Source organism: Mus pahari, chromosome 12 (assembly GCF_900095145.1).
Source record: "Mus pahari chromosome 12, PAHARI_EIJ_v1.1, whole genome shotgun sequence".
Taxonomy (NCBI): Eukaryota; Metazoa; Chordata; class Mammalia; order Rodentia; family Muridae; genus Mus; species Mus pahari.
Window position 1 is genome coordinate 87,664,465 of NC_034601.1, and position 22,003 is coordinate 87,686,467.

The 22,003-nt window shown below is 43.5% G+C and overlaps 1 protein-coding gene across 3 annotated transcripts in view; it reads right to left on the reverse strand.

Moving 5' to 3' along the window:
• The window catches only part of Dscam (DS cell adhesion molecule), a 566,911-nt gene that overhangs the window by 64,167 nt on the left and 480,741 nt on the right, over positions 1-22,003 (reverse strand). For all 3 annotated transcript variants that reach the window (XM_021209063.2, XM_029544386.1, XM_029544387.1), the window contains exon 21: positions 1,279-1,432. In XM_021209063.2, coding sequence (XP_021064722.1) covers positions 1,279-1,432 — 154 coding nt within the window. The remainder of the gene's footprint in view (positions 1-1,278; positions 1,433-22,003) is intronic.

Consider the following 22,003-nt stretch of genomic DNA (forward strand, 5'->3'; position numbering starts at 1 on the left):
CACTGGTGTTAGGAGGAACATGGATATCATGGTTAAAGAGTCCAATACACACGAACCCTTCCAGTTATGTGGGTTTCATGGCTAAAGAGTAGAGTACACAAGAACTCCTCCAATTTACTTTCTAAATGATGTTTTACGTTCCTGTATTTGAATCTATAGCATTTTTTTCCTTCCTTGCCATTTTAAGCTGCCTGTTTTTCAACTACCAATTCAGAGGCTTTGAATGTTTTTTTTTTTTTTTTTTTGGTAGGCTCCTTAGACATGATAATGGAACTCTATGGCCAATCCAGAGTCAAGAGGCATTGCCTACAGAACTGGAATTGTGATTCATGGATGCAGGCTCATTGCAAAGGCTCGGCTAGTTGGACTTTGGAACCTGACAGCAATCACCAGTAAGAACGCGTGGCTGTGCCTACTTCTGAAGGATCTATCCACAATGGGGCAAGGCAACAGACTGATACATAGGGATTTGTTCCTTGCTGGCTCAAGTCTCACCGCTTCTTAAGGGTGTGTGGGGGGCATTCTACAAATGAACCATGTGGTGTGGTGATCTGTATGAGAAATGTCCCTTATAGACTCATGGTTTGAATGTTTGGTCCCCAGTCGGAGGTGCTGTTTGGGGAAATTTATCAGATCCTTGGGAGGTGGGGCCTTGTTGGAAGAAGGAAACTACTGGGGTGGGTTTTGTGGGTTCATAGCCTTACCCCACTTCCAGTTCAGTCCTTCTGCTTTGTGTTTGTGATTTGAGATCTGATCTCTCAGCTTTCTGCTCTGGCTGTATACTGTGATGCATCTCCACCCTTATAGTCTCTCCACCTCTCTCTCTCTCTTTCTCTGGAACTGTAAGCCAAAATAAACTCTTTCTTCTTCCATAAGCTGCTTGGTCATTGTGTTTTATCATAGCAATGAAAACTAGCTACTTCAACAACTAATGATTTTCTTACATTTATACCATTTTAAATCCCATACACTGTAACCCAGTATATGTCTTTTAATAAGTATGAACCTGATTTGGATTGATGAAGAGCTTCCTTGGAAAAAAATGACAGGTAGTGACTTTCACTAATTCTTCTAAACATGTTTAGTGGTGTAGCCATCTTCCCTTAGTACTGCATTCACCACTAGGGAAACCTCTTTTCTACTTGTTAAAAAGAGCCTGACCTGACAGGCTGACACGTGATGTCAACAAGCTTCCATTTAGATAAAGCAGGGGTCTAACAACCACTGAGCTGTGGTTGTCCATAGGTCCTTCCACTAAGGCTCAAATGGCTTGTGTACCTTTAGCTAGGGGCTCCACAGTGATGATCTCGCTGCTGTTGCCTCTTCCGGCGGAAGTCACCGCTACCACCCAGACGCTATACTGCCGATTCCGACTCAGGTTAGGGATTCTGTAGGAAAATGAGTCAGGGGAGGCTTCGAACTCGCTGATGACCTATGAGAAGAGAGAGAAACATTTCATCACTCACAGAAGCAAGTGGCACTATGGTTTCTTAAAAGAATGTTTCCTATGGTATTGCTGATCATACCAGACGAAGCCCATATCACCAGGCGCCCCCTAAAGGGCTGAATTTTCAGTGTGAACTCTAATTGGTAAATTTAGGTGGTCCACAGCCTATGTCGCCCTCCAACATCTTTGATGACCACCCACCCCAGGAGCAATAAGACCCTTTATTGTTGGTCAAAGAACATAGAACACAACAAGACAGTGCTTTAAAGGTTTAAACGAGTGGTTTGTTCATTGGTTAATGGACGGTCGAGATGCCTCAGAGACCGCAGCCAGCAAGGCTTATTGCACCTGCAGGGGTGTTTAATTTTGAAAGGGGTTTCAGGGAGATGGCAGGAAAAACCTGTCAGCCTCAGAAAGCTGAAAGGACAGAATTGAGGACTGGAAGTGAAAAAGCTGGACACGGGGGATTTCTGAGATCTGAGGAATATAGACTATCTATGTAGGTACTGTTTGGTGAGCAGATCTGCACATACATGGGAGGGGAAACTCCTCAGGGCAGGAGAGGAGCCACCTGAAAGACGTCAAGGTCAGAACTCAGCACTCTCAAGGACTGAGAACGATGCCTGCTCCCAACACTAGACATTAAAGCTGTGAGCACTGGGTTAGGACATAGGCTCTTACCTAGGAAGTGAGCAATATGTAGCTTAGGATTCAACAGTAGTGTAGTCTGGTCTAACAGGCCACAAAATCAGGAACCGGGAAGGTGAAATGACTACTAGGTAACCACCACATCTCAGTGCTAAAGTAAGGAATATTTATAGGACTTAGAATATCTACCACTCAAACAAGCACTGCCCCTAATGACATCCAATAGAAACTTGGTATATGTGAACAACATAAGCATTGTTACGTAGATGAGTGAATAAATAAAATGTGTTATGCACCGTCCATGCAGTCCGCTCAGCCACAGAGAAGACTGGAGGACTGCTAAAGGCTGCACCGTAAGGGGGTCTTGAAAATGCACTGCTCAGTGAAAGAAGCCTACTATAGGTTATCACTTAATGATCTTTCATTGAATATCCAGGATAGACAATGCAGGGGCAAAGAGAGCAAGCAGGTGACGAATTTCCTTTTATAGTGACACAATCATTCTCAAGTTATAAAAAGGTAAGGGTCACAGGATGTAGTGAACACATCAAACCCATAGAACAGCCCACTTTGAAAGCATTGCATCTTGCATCTGTGCTGTGTGAATGACCTCTTCATAAAGTTGTTATAAAAATACCTATAGGAATTCCAAGATAGAGAAGTCATGAGTCACAGAAAAATAATTGGAGATATATATATATATATATATATATCCTAAGTGACCCATAATCAATGCGGATTGGTTTTCTGCAAAGTCAATAAGGTGGTTTTATAATTATCTTACAGCAATGTTACAGTTTCATAGATAAAAGAGATTAAATTGAGAGGAAAGGGGCATAAAAGTGCTTGTTAAACTCAAAAGAAATAGAACCCTTCCACACACATATATGCAGCACTACCAGGACTTGGTAGATCATAAAAGAAAAAGGAGACATGAAGATGGGAGAGGATGTGTGTGTGGGGGGGGATCTGGGAAGAACTGAATGGGGAGATTGAGGGCAAATACATTTCTTTCATTGTGTAAAATTATCAAAAAATAAAGAAAAATCATAAAACCCACAGAAAACTAGATTATTAGCAGATTGTTTTAGGAAAACCTGTAGTGCTTATTACATCATCATAATAGGTTAAACACGGGCAGCAAAGACAAGACTATAAAATAACAGCACACACCAGCTACAGGCAACTGTCAGGGAACCTGATCTGTGTGCTAGTAAAGGAAGGGGAGGGGCTGTATGGAGAAAACGTGAAGAAAACATGCTTCAAGCTTGAGACCCAGAGACCTAAGAATCTCAATGAACGTTAGCCAGAAAAATAAAGGGATATAAGGAATAGCAAGGCAGATGGTTCAGTCCAAACACTCAGGACAGCAACAGAATAAGCAATCCTAAAGACTAGCCTTTGTGGACTAACAAAGAGGCTAAGCACAGATGTCATTTCAACCAGTATGACTATCCAATGGGAAAAACAAACAAACTATACATTCAACATTTTCCAAAATTAAAAGTAAAACATTTTCAGATAAAGGACTGGGTGGCTCTCCATCAGACACAAACTAAGGTCCTGCAGAGAGAAGAAAGAGTGGTCCCATTCGCACAAAGGTGGAGCCCTCAGATGCCTGGCACACATTAGCCTGCACAAGCACTTGTCTGCTCTGCATTGCCTGCCCCTCACCCCACCCCAAACTTCATGTCCTGTCTCCCAGACCAAGGTAGATTTTCAGATCGATTCTTGACAAGTTTATGACTGAACTCAGAGGCCCAGAGCAAGTGTTTGCCATGAGCAATGTTCTGAGATGAAGCTGTTGCCAGGTTAATTTTCATGATGTTCCAAGGAACCAAATGAGATGCTTATTTAGAAAATATGTTTTCATTATTTAAATTTCATTAACAGATCATTGATAGTTAAATATAACAGTTTGGCATGGGTTTGTAACACACGACAGTGGCTGAGCGGTGGAAAGTGGCAAAAGAAGCTGTGTAAGTAGCCTGGGAAATTTCTTTACTATAGGTAAAGATGGCCAATGCCACTTGAAAGCTGTGATTGAGACTCTTGCCCACTTTCTCCTCTATAAGTTTCCGTATATCTGGTTTTATGTGGAGGCCCTTGGTCCAATTGGACTTGAGCTTTGTACAATGAGATAAGAATGGGTTGATTTGCATTCTTCTACATGCTGACTGCCAGTTGAACCAGCACAATTTGTTGAAAATGCTGTCTTTTTTCCACTGGATGGTTTTAGTTTCTTTGTCAAAGATCAAGTGACCATGTGTGTGGGTTCATTTCTAGGTCTTCAATTCTATTCCATTGATCTTCCTGCCTGTCTCTATACCAACACCATGCAGTTTTTATCAATATTGCTCTGTAATACAGCTTGAGGTCAGGGATGGTGATTCCCCCAGAAGTTCTTTTGTTGTTGAGACTAGTTTTTACTATCCTGGGTTTTTTGTTATTGCAAGTGAATTTGCAAATTGCTCTTTCTAACTCTATGAAGAATTGATTTGGAATTTTGATGGGGATTGCATTGAATATGTAGGTCGCTTTTGGCAAGATAGCCATTTTGACTATATTAATCCTTCCAATCCATGAGCACGGGAGATCTTTCTATCTTCTGAGATCTTCTTCGATTTCTTTCTTCAGAGACTTGAAGTTCTTGTTATACAGATCTTTCACTTGCTTGGTTAGAGTTACACCAAGGTATGTAATATTATTTGTGACTATTGTAAAGGGTATCATTTCCCTAATTTCTTTCTCAGCCTGTTTATCCTTTGAGTAGAAGAAGGCTACTGATTTGTTTGAGTTAATTTTATATCCAGCTACTGTACTGAAGTTGTTTATCAGCTTTAGAAGTTCTCTGGTGGAATATTTGGGGTCACTTAAGTATAGAGTCATATCATCTGCAAATAGTGATGTTTTGTCTTCTTCCTTTCCAATTTGTATCCCTTTGATCTTCTTTTGTTGTCTAATTGCCCCAGGTAGAACTTCAAATACTATGTTGGGTAGATAGGGAGAGAGTGGGCAGCCTTGTCTAGTCCCTGATTTTAGTGGGATTACCTCAAGTTTCTCTCCATTCAGTTTGATGTTGGCTACATTGGTGTTCCTGAACAGAACACCAATGGCTTATGCTGTAAGATCAAGAATCAACACATGGGACTTCATAAAATTGCAAAGCTTCTGTAAGGTAAAGGACTGTCAATAGGACAAAAAGGCAACCAACAGATTGGGAAAAGATCTTTACTAATCCTACATCCAATGAGGGCTAATATCCAATATATACAAAGAACTCAAGAAGGTAGACTCCAGAGAACCAAATAACCCTATTAGGAAATGGGGTACAGAGCTAAACAAAGAATTTTCAACTGAGGAATAGTGAATGGCCAAGAAGCACCTAAAAAAAATGTTCAACATCCTTAGTCACTAGGGAAATGCAAATCAAAACAACCCTGAGATTCCACTTCACGCCAGTCAGAATGGCTAAGAACAAAAACTCAGGTGACAGCAGATGCTGGCAAGGATGTGGAGAAAGATGAACACTCCTCCATTGCTGGTGGGATTGCAAGCTCGTACAACCGCTCTGGAAATCAGTTTGGTGGTTCCTCAGAAAATTGGACATAATACTACCTGAAGCTATACCACTCCTGGGCATATACCCATAAGAAGATGCTCCAACATATAATAAGGACACATGCTCCACTATGTTCATTGCAGCCTTATTTATAATANCCAGGAGCTAGAAAGAACCCAGATGTCCCTCAACAGAGGAATGGATACAGAAAATGTGGTACATTTACACAATTATCAGCTATTACAAATGATGAATTCATGAAATTCTTAGGTAAATGGATAGAACTTAAAAATATCATCCTAAGTGAGGTAACCCAATCGCAAAAGAACACACATGGTATACACTCACTGACAGGTGGATATTAGCCCAAAAGCTCCAAATAACCAGGATACAATTCACAGACCACATGAAGCTTAATAAGAAGGAAGACCAAAGTGTGGGTGCTTCCATCCTTCTTAGAAGGAGAACAAGATACTCACAGGAGCAAATATGGAGATAAAGGGTTGAGCACAGATTGAAGGAAAGGCCACCCAGAGACTGTCCCACCTGGGGATTCATATACAGTTACCAAACCGAGATACTACTATGGATGCCAAGAAGTGCATGCTGAAAGGAGCCTGATATGGCCGTCTCCTGAGAGGCCCTGCCAGAGCCTTACAAATACTGAGGCCAACCATTGGACTGAGCATGGGGTCCCCAATAGAGGAGTCAGAGAAAAGACTGAAGGAGATGAAGGGGTTTGCAACCTCATAGGAAGAACAACTATATCAACCAACCAGAACCCCTAGGACTCCCAGGGACTCCATCAACAAAGGAGTACACATGGCTTTAGCTTCATATGTAGCAGAGGATGGCCTTGTCATGCATCATTGGGAGGAGAGGTCCTTGGTCCTATGAAGGCTCGATAGATGCCCCAGTGTAGAAGAACTGAGAGCAGGGAGGTAGGAGTGGGTGGGTGGGTGGAGGAACACCCTCATAGAAGCAGGGGGAGGGAGGGAAACCAGGAAAGGGGATAACATTTGAAATGTAAATAAAGAAAATATCCAATAATAGAAAGAGAGAAAGAAAGAGAGAGAGAGAGAGAGAGAGAGAGAGAGAGAGAGAGAGAGAGAGAAGGGGAAATGAAGGGAAGGGAAGGGAAGGGAAGGGAAGGGAAGGAAGAAAGAAAGAAAGAAAGAAAGAAAGGAAACTATGTGAGGCTAATCATAAAGAAACCACTGAAATTTCAGCCTGAGGAGGGAAACAAAGCCAATGTGCCCATGCAAAAATTCAACTGGAATCACAAAAACATTTAAGCCATTCGAAGGAGGTAAGAACAGAGCAAGAAGGATAGGGAGCCTGATCAGACACTTAAAACCAAGTAGTACCAATTCCACATTTAACCTAATCACAGCAATAGTCACATCAAGCAAATGAGGTTGAGGTCCTGAATTAAACACAAAGTTATTCTACCTGATAAGGAAACAATATCCAACAAAGAAGTAAAAATAAATAAATAAAGTATTCTATAGTAACATCAGCAAAATTAGCATTACACAAAATAGATTCATTAATCAAACACTTTAGGAATGATAGGATGAAGAAGTCAATTTGACACTGGCAAGGAGGTCAGCTCACCAAGAGGCTAGAATAGTCCTGAACCTTCATGCACTTAATACCAAGGCATTGCGTACATAAAGCCAGGTCAGTTCTCCAAGAGACTAGAACAATCCTGGACCCTCAGACACTTAATAACAAGGCACTGAATACATAAAGCCAAATTGAAGGGACATCAAAGTTGCAGACCAAGACAGCTCACTGTTCTGTGAGAAGCCACAAGAGGCAGGTGGGACTGGGGCTGGGGCACACAGAGGTCATAGCACCAGACCAGGATAGGAAAAGGCTCAAGCTCCTCACTTCCAAACTCCATTCTGATTCTTCACACTCCATGCAGTCGGTTATGAACAACCGACTCTGATGGGCTCTCTTACTCCTGCTCAGTGCTGCAACCACCTGAAGGGGCTGGGTCAGCTGTGGGGGGGGGGGCGGCATTTTACTGCTATCAAACCAGTTTAACAGCATCTCTTTATTGTTCACTCAGTCCCATCACCCCCCAGTGAAACATATCAGAGGCTTGTTCGCAGTCAGATATTTAGCTTGCAGGTAAATTATTCTGGACTGACATCGGGAAATGATTGGGCCCCTGTGGTGATTTCTTGGCGGCTGTACTATGCCCCTTGGTGCACACCTGGGCGGACATGTTAGCATTTCACTGTCCTCATCCCTCACAGAGCATTTGTGCCCAGACCTCCAGAAGTTTGAAGGGGATTTGACTCTTTCCTTTGTAAACCACAATCCAAGGAGGAAATCCAATCCTGAGAGCATACAGGAGTGCACTGTGTGAAATCCCAAAGGTTTGATGTTGCCAACTTAGTTTGTTAAGGCTTAGGGATGTGGATATCATAACAATGCCTTTATTGAGTGTTCAACAAAGCATTATACACACACAAAGATTTTCTGTAGCAAGCACGCAGCTTTTAGTTACAACTCAGTCCGCATTCTGTCTACGAGGGGTAATTAGTCTTTCCTTCCAAAATACACATTTATTTATGTTTTGCCCACAGCAGGGAACATGGCTAAATCAGAAAAAAAATATTTCTTATGCAGCTCTACTTGCTTAACCATTTACACAGAAGATTAACCAAGAACCAAGGGGGAAAGGAAAACAAGTCTCTATGCATAGAAAGTCCCTCTAATTGGCATGACATTTCTCTAGGAATCAACTGGCAAATATGAGTCTAGCTATGCTGTATTTCCTAATGGTCCTAGGGAAAGTTGTTCACATAGTATCTCTACCCTTTGGCCACTTTGTATTTTCTTGATGGCCACAATAACTAGGCATACTCGAGTTGGGAGTTGTAGGAGGCAAGCCAATGGAACCATTTATACAGTTGAAGAATTAATTTACCTTGGGTCTCAAACTGAGTATGTGATTAATGTGTCTTAAAATTTGAGCAATAGCCAGGAAGAAAAAGAGTGCATCTAAAGATGCAGCCTACTGAGAGGTGACCAAGGCCACTTGCTGGCTCTGGTGACAGAGGTCACTTGCTGGCTCTGGTGACTGAGCCACTTGCTGGCTCTGGTGACTGAGCCACTTGCTGGCTCTGGTGAGCTCTATTTGCCCATCTCTGAAGACAGAGTCAGTAGCAGGGATGTCCTGTTGAGAGGTGACTGTGTGCATCCCTATCTATAATGAGGAAGCTGTGAGCTACAAGGAAATCCTATGAACTTGGAATCTGAAGGACGCAGAGTTTAGAGAGCTACCCCTGAAATGTGAAGGCTAGTCATGAGGGCAGGGGCTAGCCCTGCTTGCCCCAGGGGAGGGAAGTGTTTCAGGGCCTCTACCACTTCCAGAGTGAGGTTGGGTACTGATACCCATCCATGGGCCATGAGATGGACTTAGGGAGAGGGGCCTGTAGGTGAGACACCCCCAACATTGACATACCTTAGAAATGATGTTATGCTAGTTTCTAACTAGCTATGGAGGGTGGATACCACACCAGGGTTAGTCCTTTAGAAGAAGAGGTAATGGTTAAGAAAGAAGATGGAAGATAGAAAAATAATCAGAAGCCAATTCAGTGAACAGCTTGGCCAGAACTGTTAGTCCAAAGAGGTATGCTGCATCTTGATTCCCTGGGAAACGTGTTTCACAGTGTTTTAATATTTGTTATCAGATCAGTGACTGAACTTACACTTCAATCATTTTCTTTCTATCAGATATCGTATTTGCAGCAGTCCAGTGTCACCCAAGGCAGCTTGCTGACTTTCACATACATCTCTATTACATGACTGTAATTACCAGGGGATTACCAGGGGATGTCCAATGGGAGAAGATGGATTTTACATCTAGATTTCCCCCAACACTTCAATGGTAGTTACATCGAAGACTTTGAAATATAGATGAGGCTGGAGGGAGAGAAAGGAAATCAGGGCTTCCCTCTGAAGCACGACAGGATAGAAGGGTAGAGGAGAGTGGGGGTTGGGGCGGGACTTATTATGTAGTATCTCAGGGGTTAATGGTGTCAAAAGAAGTGTGTGGCAAAGTGACAGAGGTACTTTAAAATATTTAATTAATGGTCAGAACTGAAGAGATGGCTCAGTGGTTGGGAGCACTCAATTCCTAGCCCTCACACTGCACCTCATAACCACCTGTAGCTCTAGCCCAAGGGGATCAGATGCCCTCTACTGGTTTCCACAGGCACCAGGCACACTCATGGTGCAAATATATACATGCAGATAAAACACCCGTGCACATCAGAATAATCATTTAAGGATCCAGATTGTTACACACAGGAACTCGGAGTGGCTGTGGTTCCTTTTGGAAGACCAGCACAGGATCAGGTCAGTTAAGAATTCCAGCATGGATGGGGGAGGGGCTCATGAGCCCTCATCCCTAGCTGAGAAGCTATTGGTAGTTGATAGCTGCTGGGGGAGCAGCTACTGGAAGATTTCCATGTCCCAGTAGATGGTTCCCACACTCATGCAACAATTTGGCTCAGTGGGTTTAAACAATAAAGAAAAATAGAAAAAAAAAAGATACAAAGTTTGGAGGGAGATGTGTTGTGGATACTAGAAGGGAGGAGTGAAGCTGGAGATGATCAAGATACTTTGTATACATTGTGAACACCTTAAAGAATATACTACTATTTGAAAGACATTCAAGCATCTAAACATTTTTCTTCCCTTAGATTTTTATCTATTGACTTTTTAATTCTGAGTTAGGTCAGGATTGAAGAGTCTAGATTTTATTATATGCCTGAAGAGTGACTTGAGTTTGAACAGGCTGTTGCTGTGTTTGGGTACCATGGCTAGAAGATCAGTCCAAGCTTCCCAGAGTGCTGGATCCGGGCACATGGCCACCGCAGAACTCATTGGTTCTCAGTGGGAAGGGGTCTACCTCTGCTGTGCTCAGCCAGATGCTACAGGGGAGACTGGGAGTCAGCCTGCTAATGGCTCTGCATCTGTCATTTTGTTAGCTGTCTCAGGAAAAAGCTGCCCCCTTTCACCTAAAAAGCTTGCGCGTCTTGACTGTACCAGAATTAATCTATCCTTGTCATCAAATCACTTCTTGGTTGATGTAACATAGGTACTTAGATCTTGGCCCATCGGAGGAGATGGAAGAAGAACAAGAATCTGCTCTGGGTGAATCCCTGTGACAGGGACAGCCCGCGGTATTCTCCCAGAGGAGGCTGGTATTCTGTCTGAAGTTTCACACCTTGGATTATCATCATTCAAATGGTATGGTTATACTTAGCACTGTGGATGTCCACGAAGGTACTTGCAAATATCTGAAAACTGGTGTGTGTGTGTGTGGGGGGGGGTCTACTGGTCTTTTGCTTGCTTATTTTGATTTCTGTTTGGGGAGCATGTCAAGAATTATAGGATATCAGAGGGCAGCTATGTAAGTTTTCTGGGTCCCAGAATGCTGTGGGATTAGGATGTGAAGAAGCAGCAAGGAACACTGGGAAGCTTCACTAAGGTAGACAGGTAACAGAGTATGTCGGGGGGAAGCCAGGACTGTGCAGATGTGTGAGAAAGCACACTATAAAAAGGTGAGACCAGTTATCTTCCAGCCTTTCTACCAGCTCTGGACCCTTCCCCTCCCTTGGAAATGCACTTTTTCTTTCTTTCTTTCTTTCTTTTTTTTTTGTAAAGATTTATTTATTTATTTTATGTATTTGAGCTGTCTTCAGACACACCAGAAGTAGGGCATCGGATCCCATGACAGATGGTTTTAAGCCACCATGTGGTTGCTGGGAATTGAACTCAGGACCTCTGGAAGAGCAGTCAGTGCTCTTAACTGCTGAGTCATTTCTCTAGCCCCTGCATCTCCTTCTATACTCCAGGTGTCCCCATTCAATTCCTTTAACTGGGACACTGAGTCTGGAAGTCCTGGTGGGCTATGTGGAGTAAGGAACGGGTGGAGACTGCCCCTTTTCAGTATGAGGTGTGCTCAGAGTTCGTCTTAATTACAGATGAGTGGGAGGCTCACACCTCTTCCCCTTAGCTGTGGGCTACACCTGATTGCCTCAGAAACAGTCACTTGGTATATGACTGAGGCCATAATAAAAAAAAAAGGGAGGCTATCTCCAGCCCAGAATTATTCATTAGGTAAGAGTCAATGTCCTAAACCAATGAGACGGCAAATTGGAAAGGGGCAAGTCTCAGCCCATGGGAGGAAAGGACTTTAGAAATCCTGTCCACCGTGCCAAGTAAGACTCCACTGGTGATAACTGATTTTCCCTTTGCTAGCAATTGTTGATCACAGACAGCTTCTCCCTTAGAAGTGGGGAGCCTGTGTCCACCTCTTCCTCTAAGCATTGGGACCCTATCTGGCTTGACTCCATGTGGGCTTTTGCTTGCTGATTATGATTTCTGTTTGGGGAGCATGTTGCATGTGTTCTGTTTTTCTTTGTTTTGAGAGATGGGGGAGGGGGAGGGGGAGGGGAGGGGAGGGGAAGAGGGAGAGAGAGAGAATAACAAAGTTGGGTGGGTAGGATAGGATCTGAGAATTGGGGAGGGAAAAATATGATCGAAATATAGTATATTAAATTTATTTTTCAAAAAGAAAAGTTAAAAGCAAAATAAAAAATAATCATTGTCTTGCACCTAGTCAGTCAGCAGTCCATTTCTGTCTTTTCTATGTCAGAGTCCCTTTCTGCAGCATAGTGTTGGTTCGTCTCTTGAATTTGCTGTCTTGTCTCTCGTAGGCTTCACCTGCTTCTGATTTCCACAGGTAACTACAGGTAGCCTCCCAGCTTTGCAAGGGAACCAGTGCCAAAGTTCCGTATGTTGGTGAGGACGGCCAACTTGTAATCACTCAGTTTGATCATTTATTGAGTTGATTCCAGCTTGTAGATTCTAGGTTAAGACCATGATGAAGCTCACAGTGGGTTAATTAAGAATGAGGCATGACAGGATTCTGAGAAATTCTTACAGGAATCCAGAAATAAGGCCATCCAGGATTCCCCTTTTAAACTCTCCCTATCATAACTGAGGATGTGACTTAATATTCAGCAAGGCGTCTGGGGGTGGAGAGATGGCAGTTCCGTGTGCTTGTTTTAAATATATATTTATAGCAGAGTTTTACAGGACTTTTGACATGTTTACCTACCCAATCTTGTCCAGCCTAGAAAATGCAGCTGTTGGGATAAATCCATAAACTGTGTGGCATCCAAGCAACTGCTGATGCTTCAGCCTTTGCAGCTTTCTGCATTTGGGCCTCCTGGGTGGAGTCCTGGGTCTCTGTACCCCTAGGCTGTCTCCTCCCTGAAAGATGGTAGAGTCGCCAGAAGGACTTTGCATTAAGCGTATCAGTGTCAGTTTTAGGAATGGCCTCTGCTGCCTGCTTTCATTCACGGTTACTTCTGGATGCTGCTATCACTGCTTCCTTTGTGTATTTGGATACTTCCCCCCCCTTTTACAGGTAATTAACATAAAATAAGCTGCATTGAAGGGAATTAAAGGGTTTTTTTTTTGATAGTTCCTGTAATCACAGATTTTATGGGAATAGATGCTGAATTCATTTCCAAATCTCCTCTATTCTTTAGCTTACTGGATGTTAGGAAAATCTCTACTCTTCCATCAGGGTCCTTCTGTAGCATTAGTTTCTTCTTCTCCTATGGCTTTTCCCACTGTTCCACCATGGTCTCTGGTCTTGCCAGCACTTGGAGCCAAGGTTACTGGGGTGGAAGCGAGGGAAGCTTCGGCTCACCCTTTTCTCTAGGCACTCTTTCCAATCCTCAGCCTTTCATGGGTGGGGTCAGCACCCACCGACTAGTGGATAGAACTTATCAAGGAAGTGCTAGCTGTATTAGGTGAGTTTAAAGATGACCTAGAAATGATCAGAGTTTGAAAGGAAATGCTGTGTGCGGAATAGCTGCTGTGTCACAATTTTCTCAGACTGAATTATTTGCCCTGTCTGTTGGATGTAAGAATTATCCCACTTAAAAACATTTCAATTAACTTTTTAATGAAAAACCAATTCTGTCAAAGAAATGGGGTGCTTTAAAAGGCATAACATCTGATAATTAACTTCTAGTTTCTAAAGTCTAGAAAGCTCAGATTTCATGGCTCAACAGCAGTGACTTAAAAAAGAAAGAAAGAAAAAGAAAAGCCTCCCCTGAAGCAAAGAACAGAAACCAGTAGCTGCCTTAATGGAGGAGCTGTGAACGAAGCTCCGGTAGCAAGCTCCGGTAGCATGAAAGCTTCCTGTTTTGAGGCAGAGAAATGGCCTGCATTCCAATCAGGATAGAAGTTAGCTGGGTGGATTTGAGATCTTTTAAAAATCTTATGTATAATTAATTTTGATATAATCAGCATCTTATTTTACCGCTTTCATCTCCATAAATGATAATCAGCACAAAGAGCTTCGGAAGCCCAAGGCTGCAGAGGCCATGAAGGCTGAGGAGGCCATGTTGGTAGTGGTGGTAACACTAACATTAAAGGCAGGTGTGTTACCCTGGCCCATTTCTGTGTCCCTCTGTGTCTTCCTGAGATCACTGGACCTATGAAGCCATACACATAACTGTTGGTAGCTTTCTACAGAGCCTTTCAAACACAACACATCTGACTTGTTAGACATTCAAATATAAAAAAGAATTGCTGTTATCCTTGGTAGTGAATTAAACTCAATATCTACAAAGAACATGAAAGAGACTGCCTAGAATCAAGGTCATTGTCCCGTTAGAATTGATGTGACAGCTTCTTCCCTTCCTAGGTTCTTTCTAACTACATGCCCTCCTTTACTCTCCTGTCTCCATTGTCATAGCACCTGCCACCCTAATTACCTATCTGTCAAAGGTGTACTATTAGTTTCATTTATGGCTGTCACCCATTCAGTGACTTCTGTACAAAGAACAAGCTTAGCAACAAGCAGCTTCTCCCAGAAGGGAAGAAATTCAGTGATGATTATTCTGAGTAATGAGAACAATCTAGGTATAATATACAGCAATGAAAAGGGCTAATATAGATTTCCATTACTCTTAATTGAGCTAAACCATGGTGATGGCCATAGTAAGATAATGGACAGACAGACATGTCTAGGGCATGAAGCTATGGCAATGTTAGACCTGCCTGTCAAGACAGGGTTAAGAGTCCTGCCATGGGACATGGGCTCAGGGGATAGTGATGACAATGGAAGATATTATTTGATTCCTGCTGTTGCAAATAGACCTCAGGCCTGATTCGTGCATGATGGTGTCGTGGGCACAGAAGGAGGCACACTCCAAGTCTCTTTACCTGAAACTTGTTTAAAAATTAAGTTGATTTTTAAAGGGCATTCTAGCCCCTGGGCAATAAAGGAAGCTGTAGGAAATGAATGTTCCGGCTAGAATATACAGCTTTCTAGACTGAGTACAAGCCACACTGAAGAGCTACTGTTGGAACCTATCTCAAAGGCTGGAAGAGCTATCTCATGACCTTGAGTACAAGCCACACTGAGTACAAGCCACACTGAAGAGCTCCTGCTGGAACCTATCTCAAAGGCTGGAAGAGCTATCTCATGACCTTGGGTACAAGCCACACTGAGTACAAGCCACCCTGAAGAGCTCCTGTTGGAACCTATCTCAAAGGCTGGAAGAGCTATCTCATGACCTATCTCAAAGGCTGGAAGAGCTATCTCATGACCTTGGGCTTCAGAAGAGTATTCCTCGGCTTGCTTCTCCACAGACGCCGTTGGCATGCACACTTTGTTCTTGACTCTTACGTCGTAAGATTGGGTTTGGGAATCTCACAGACAAGGTAATCCCTACCCTTCTTGTCCAGCATTCTGAACTATCATGGCAAATGGATGTTTCAACAATGTCTAGTGGCACCAAGGGCCACTGATGACCATCTTAAAAGAAAACTACAAAACAGACTCCACAGAAAGATCACATGGTGATTGGATGGATTTGGGGGGGGGGGGAGATGTTTTTTTGTTTGTTTGTTGTCTATTTGTCCATTTTTTTTTTGAGACTGGATATCATTATGTGGTCCTGGATGGCATAGAACTGGACATGTAGAGCAGACTGGCTTTGAATTCAGAGATCTGCCTGCTTCTACCTGTCCTTGACTCCTATGTGATCCCACAATGCTTGGCAAGAAGTCCATTTCTAAAGGATGAGCTTTCTAGTTAAAACACATGGTCAGGGATACAGCTCAGTGTGTAAAATTCTTGATGCACAAGCATGAGAACCCAAGTTCTAATTTCCAGCGCTCACACTAGGCCTGTGCATGTAGTATCTACAATCCCCACACTGGGAGACCTTAGAAGTAGATACCAGGAGCTCACTGGCCAGCTGCTCTAATGGTCTAATAAGGGAGTCTAAAGTCACTAATAGTCTATGTAGGGAGATCTGGGTTCAGTGGAGAATTTCTCACAAAGAAAGATTAGATAAGGTAGAAGGAAATAGTCTCTTTACATTGACCCATGGCTTTTACAAGTACACACACACACACACACACACACATACACACACACCACATGCACACTCATACATGCACGTGCACATACAACACATATACACTATAGCATGAAAAGTGTACAGAAGACTTAGAGTCGTATCCATTAGAATTGGATATGTTGCACAGAGGAATTTACAAGGAAGCTTCCAGAATACAGTTCCCGAGTTTTCATAAACCAGAATTGTTTTCTTATGACTGGTGCAATTATATGTGTCTTTGTTTCTCTGAAACATTTCCAGGTTTCCTACAGCCCCATGTTCAGTGGGAGGATGCCAAAGGTTAGAACTATGTGTATTCCCGTGAGTACAGGGGGGCCCGGCAAATGTCTGTACCAAGAAGAAAACTCAACAAAGGTCTTGCGGGCTTGGTAAATTACAGGTGTATAAATGAAGCACAAAGATCTATTCTTCGCCTGACTTGGGATGTCAACATAGTTTCTAGATTTGCTATCTGAAAACAAAGAGACCCACAGGTAGGTCGCTGTGGGAGAACAAAGAAAGAGTGATTCTATGCCAGGCGCGAGAAGGCTCAGGCATGTAATCTTCAGCTTTCAGGCGTAGAAAGCATCCAGTGTCTGTGGAATGCTTTCCCGTCTTGGTGAGGAAATGACACTGTTCAGTTTAGCCTCCCTTGGATGAGTCAAAGTCATAACCTACAAAACTTAACATCAGCCAGTTATCTCAGAGACTAAGAGTGCCTTTTCTACTTGAGGAAGCTGAGCCATGCCCACGTAGAGTCCTGTCTTACTTATTGTTCTACGGCTGGACGAAGCGCCATGACCAAGGCAACATAAAAAATGAAGAGTGAGTTAGGATTCAATGTTCCTGAGGGTTAGAGTCCATGACCACCATGGCAAGGAACACGGCATCAGGTAGGTAAGCATGGTGCTGGTGAAGCAGCTGAGAGTTTATATCCTTATCAGAAAGGAGAAAGCAGGGGGGTGTCGGGAACTGAGAATAGCTTGGCCCTTTGAAGCCTCAAACTCCATCCATCCCCAGTGACACAGCTTTGCTAACAAGGATATGTATTTCCCAATCCTTCCCAAGCCATTCCACAAACTAGGGACTGAGCATTAAAATACATGAGTCTGCAGGACCATGCTCATTTCAAATTGTCACGTGCACTAAAGCAGAAGGTCAACTCCACAGCGCTGTGGGTTTGACACCATTGCTAGGGGAACATCACGTGTACTAAAGCACAAGGTCAACCCCACAGCACTGTGGGTTTGACACCACTGCTAGGGGAACATCACGTGCACTAAAGCACAAGGTCAACCCCACAGCACTGTGGGTTTGACACCATTGCTAGGGGAATACTGAGGAAGGTGAGGCTGACTTCTCAGGAATGACCAGCGGCTTCAGGGTGAAGCTAGACAATGCTTGCCAGCTGTGCTGTCTCTATTTCAGACTCAGTTAAGTGAGGGTGGGTAGCTCTCACACAAGGCACTCATTAGAAGTAACTGGTATAAATATTATTTATTAAAATGTGTGTCACTGAAGGTAGGGGCCAGGGCTATCATTTACAAAGACTCTGCAGAGAGAGAGAGAGAACTCCCAGGGTGCCATGGTGCTTAGTAGATTTACATTCTCTGCTTGGCATCCCTTTGTGTGTGCATGTCTGCATATGTGTGTGCATAAGTGTGAGTGTATGCATGTGTGTGTGTGTGTGTGTGTGTGTGTGTGTGTGTAAAGTCTGGGTATACACACATGGATGTGTGTGAATGGAACATGTGTTTGTACGGGCCATAGGTCAACTTTTGGTGGTGGTCCTTGGGAGCTCTTTTATTTTTGTGAAACAGTCTGTTATGAGGACTTAATGCTCAGCCTTTACACTAGACTAGTCAGCCCCTGGGATCTTCCTGTCCTTATCTCTCTGTAACCACCAATCCTGTGATTACAGATAAACACCACCACCCAGCTTTTTATGTGAGTATTGGGGATCATACCTCAGATCCCCAATTGCTTTACCAACTTAAGTTCTCCCCAGATCCACATCTGCTCTTGTTCCTGATTTTCCAGGAAACAGTGTCTTTTATTTCCCAAGAATCTGTCTCTGGCCATTGTTTGAGGAGACAGCCCTCACCTGTGCTTCTGCACACTGCAGTGTGCTATAAATGGTGCTGGATTGTCCTTGGCTACACATTACAGAACAGATCCCTGCCCTGGCACCTTCCCTGGGAGTTCTGTGTACATGCTCTGAAGGTGCATTGGATAAGGCCCTTCTCAGTGGGTTAGGCTATAAGTGCTATCTGGCCAGTGATTTCTGGAGAACCATTTAATCACCCTCATCAATCTTTCTGTAATTTGTTTCTTCTGTTATAAGTCTTGCCTGGGTGTTTTCTGGAGTGAACGGAACATAGAGCCGAGTAGATACCAACTCACAATGTCCCTGAGCATGAAAGAGAGGAAAGCCATTTGCTGGCACAGACTGCTAATGCCCAGCCTGGCTGCACGCAGCGTACTTCAGCTTCTGCTGAGGCATGAATCCAGAGCCTGGCTCAGTGTGAGGTATAGGGCGGTGTTCTATTCATTCCTGCATTTGTTAAACAGATGAATCGATGATTTGGTAATTGGCCAATCTGATAAGGAGCGATAGACATGTAATCAAACCTAAGTCTGGGTTCTAGTTGGAAGATAAGAACATGGTTAGAATATTAACAACCCCAAGAAACAGAAACGGGCAATGAGGTCGAGCTGGGTCTGCCATATTGGAAGTGGTGTACAGGGACCTCTTGCTCAGGTTGTTAGTATTTAGGAAATCAGACAAATAGGACTCAGTGCTGTACAAGATGGAACCCACGGCTGGAGGTGCCAAGTCCTGTGGTTAAATATGTCATATGCCCTAGGGGAGTACCTACCTACTGCTGTTATTCTGATAAATTAGCACAGTAGTATACTGATTCCTGATAACGTATTGTGGTACGTGTAGGTTAATGAATCTCTCAACCTTCCTCAGAGGAATGTCTTCTTGCAGTAAATGTTGATTAACACAGAGACCCACAAACTGGATGTTGTGTAGAGAATGAGATACTGCAAAATGCCCAGCCATAAATGGGATGTCCATGCTACACTCAGTCTCCCCAAGGCTGGACCATTATGGAAAGGAAAGCGGAAAGACGTTCACAGACAGAGGTAGTAGATAATTGTAATGAAACCATGCTTTCCTGACATGACCTGACATTTGCCCATATGAGTTTGTAGCATTTGAGACAGCATGCAACCTAAGCCAGACAAAACCCTAGCACAAAGGCCCGTCTTCATCTGAGGACCTAGCTGCTGGGAAAAGGAGAGACAATTTTTGTTAAAGGTGTGGCCCTTGGTAGGTAGATCACACCCTAGGGGCTGGGGGCACACCCAGGAGTATCTGGAGCACAAATTGGACTCAATGGATTTTTTAAAAAGAGGTCAGAAAGTTGAGTGGGTAGGGAGGAAGTGAATAGATCTGGAAGGAGATATGATCAAAATACATTATGCAGAATTCTCAGGGAATTAATATAATAATCAATACAATAGTTCTTAAAAAGGTTGTCAGGGTTAGATATAAAAGTGTGGACTTAGCTTCAGGTGATAGTACTACAAGTACTGCCTACTTGGTGCCCTTGGAGGCCGGAAGAAGACCTCAAATCCTCTGCAACTTGAGTCACGGGTGTTTGTGGACTGTTGTGTGGGTGCTAAGAATCGAACCTGATACCTCTGCAGGAGAAGCAAGTGCTCTTAACCAGGGAGCCACCACTCTAGCCCTTAATATAAGACTTTTAAAAGTTATCACAATTCTCTGGGTTTTTATTGCTCATAATAGTGTTGAGTTATTGTTATTGTTTGTTTGTTGTCATTGTATAGCTGGTGTCCTGAGGCTCCAACTACATGAACTTGGGGGTTGTGCTGTCATCCTCTCTGGTTGGAAGGCTGGTGACTCAGTGCATTTTCTGGGCTTTTGAGATAAATGTTTTATTAGGTCTGCTTTTAAACAGCCGGAGAACAAGCCTGGCTAATTTACAGTTAATTCGACATGTCTGGCTACATCCAAGGTCTCCAGTGATGCTGTCTTTCACGGATCTGAACTGGGAGAATAAAGTGATATAGCTGCCTATTGTTAAATAGGTGTTATGTGTACTGGAGAACAAACACCTCTTTTTAAGGAGGTCTTAGTGAGAAACAGCAGCTCTAGGGATCTGGGGGGGGGGGCGGGGGACATATCGCTGAGGAGCTACGCCAAGGGACTCATAAAAGAAGATCAAATTAGAGGGCACACCATGTCCTGATTTATCTTCCCATGTTCTACATTCAACTATGAAATCATTTCAAGGGGTGGGGGCATGAAAACACCAGACTGAGGCACAAGAAAAATGACCAGAACTTGTGCTGCCCTCTGCTGTCCATTATTACACATAGCAGAATGTTCCTGTCTCAAAAAGAAAATGAACACTCTGGCATCTGCAGTGCTGGAAGCTGCTAAGAATGCTATTGGAGGAGAAAAGAATCATAATTCTCACCCGGTTATAAACCCTATGAGCTACAATTGCAACCTGCCTGTGAGATATGCCCACTGAGGTAATAGTGGAACAAATGTCACCGAATTAACGAACCACTCAATGAGATGGAACCCACACCTGATACTGTTAATGAGGCCGATAACATGAGATGAGATATGTCATGGGTCCTGGAAAAACCAACTACTGTTCTGCAAAATCAACACAGCAATGAAACCACTCCTGATGACATATTTTATACCCACAGGTCACGGCAATGTTCAACCTCCATCAGGTTGAACATCCTGATGGTGCGTTTTGCATGCATGCATGCCTGTGCACCGTCTGCCTGTTTGCTGCCCTTGGAGGACAGCAGATCCTCTGGAACTTGAGTCACAGGTGTTTGTGAGGTCCCATGTCGATGCTAAGAATTGAACCTGAGACTTCTGCAAGAGAAGCAAGTTGAACATTACCCAGCTAAATAATAATCAACACAGAGATTCACAACTGGACAGTGTGTAGAGTGCTCCACTTTGGAGCCCTCAGCCCTAAATGGATTGTCTTTAACAAATTCCTTCCTCCAAGGCTCAGAGATCTTTTTGGGACAGGAAGAGGAAGGACTGCAAGAGCCAGAGGGGTGGACAACTCTAAAACAGTCTTCCATAGACAACAAGACTGATGCACATATGAACTCACAGAGAGAGTGGGAACACACACAAGACCTGATGCACAGGTTCAAGTCATTTTCCCTCCCCAAGTTGCTTTTGCTCACAGAAACCCTACACTGTAGCACATATACTCAGCCAGACTGGCTGCCCACTAAGTTCCAAAGATATTTCTGCCTCTCCAGAGCTGGGATTATTTTTTGTGTGTGTTGGAGACCAAAACTCAGGCTCCCATGCTTGCACAAAAACACAGCTGAACCACTTCCATAGCCTGACTACATGTTTTTAAGTTTTATGCCAGGAACAGGAGATAGATACAAAGATGGATTAGGCATGATTCCTTCATTTTGACAGCGCCTTAAAAATCTCAGTGAAAACATTGTAAATCCAAATCGCTCTTTTTATATTTTCCTTTCTTCAAAATCCCCTCCTTTTCTGATATGCCTTGGTATCTGCCCATGGAAAGTTTAAGCTGATAGTTACTACCCAGCACCATAAACAGTAGTGATAATAAATAGCCCAGTTTTAAATGGTGTGTATTCTGACCTCGGAGCCTTCACTGGGCCTGTTTCCACTATTGTGGAGGACACAGGTCCCCACTGCCTTGCGCAGCAGGGGTAGCCCCATAGTGCTTTCTCAGTGTGGGTTAGGGCAGGGAAGTGGGGTGGGCAGGAGCGTGTGGGGGAGAAGGAGGGAGGGAAGGAGGACATTTAATGCAGAGCCTAGCA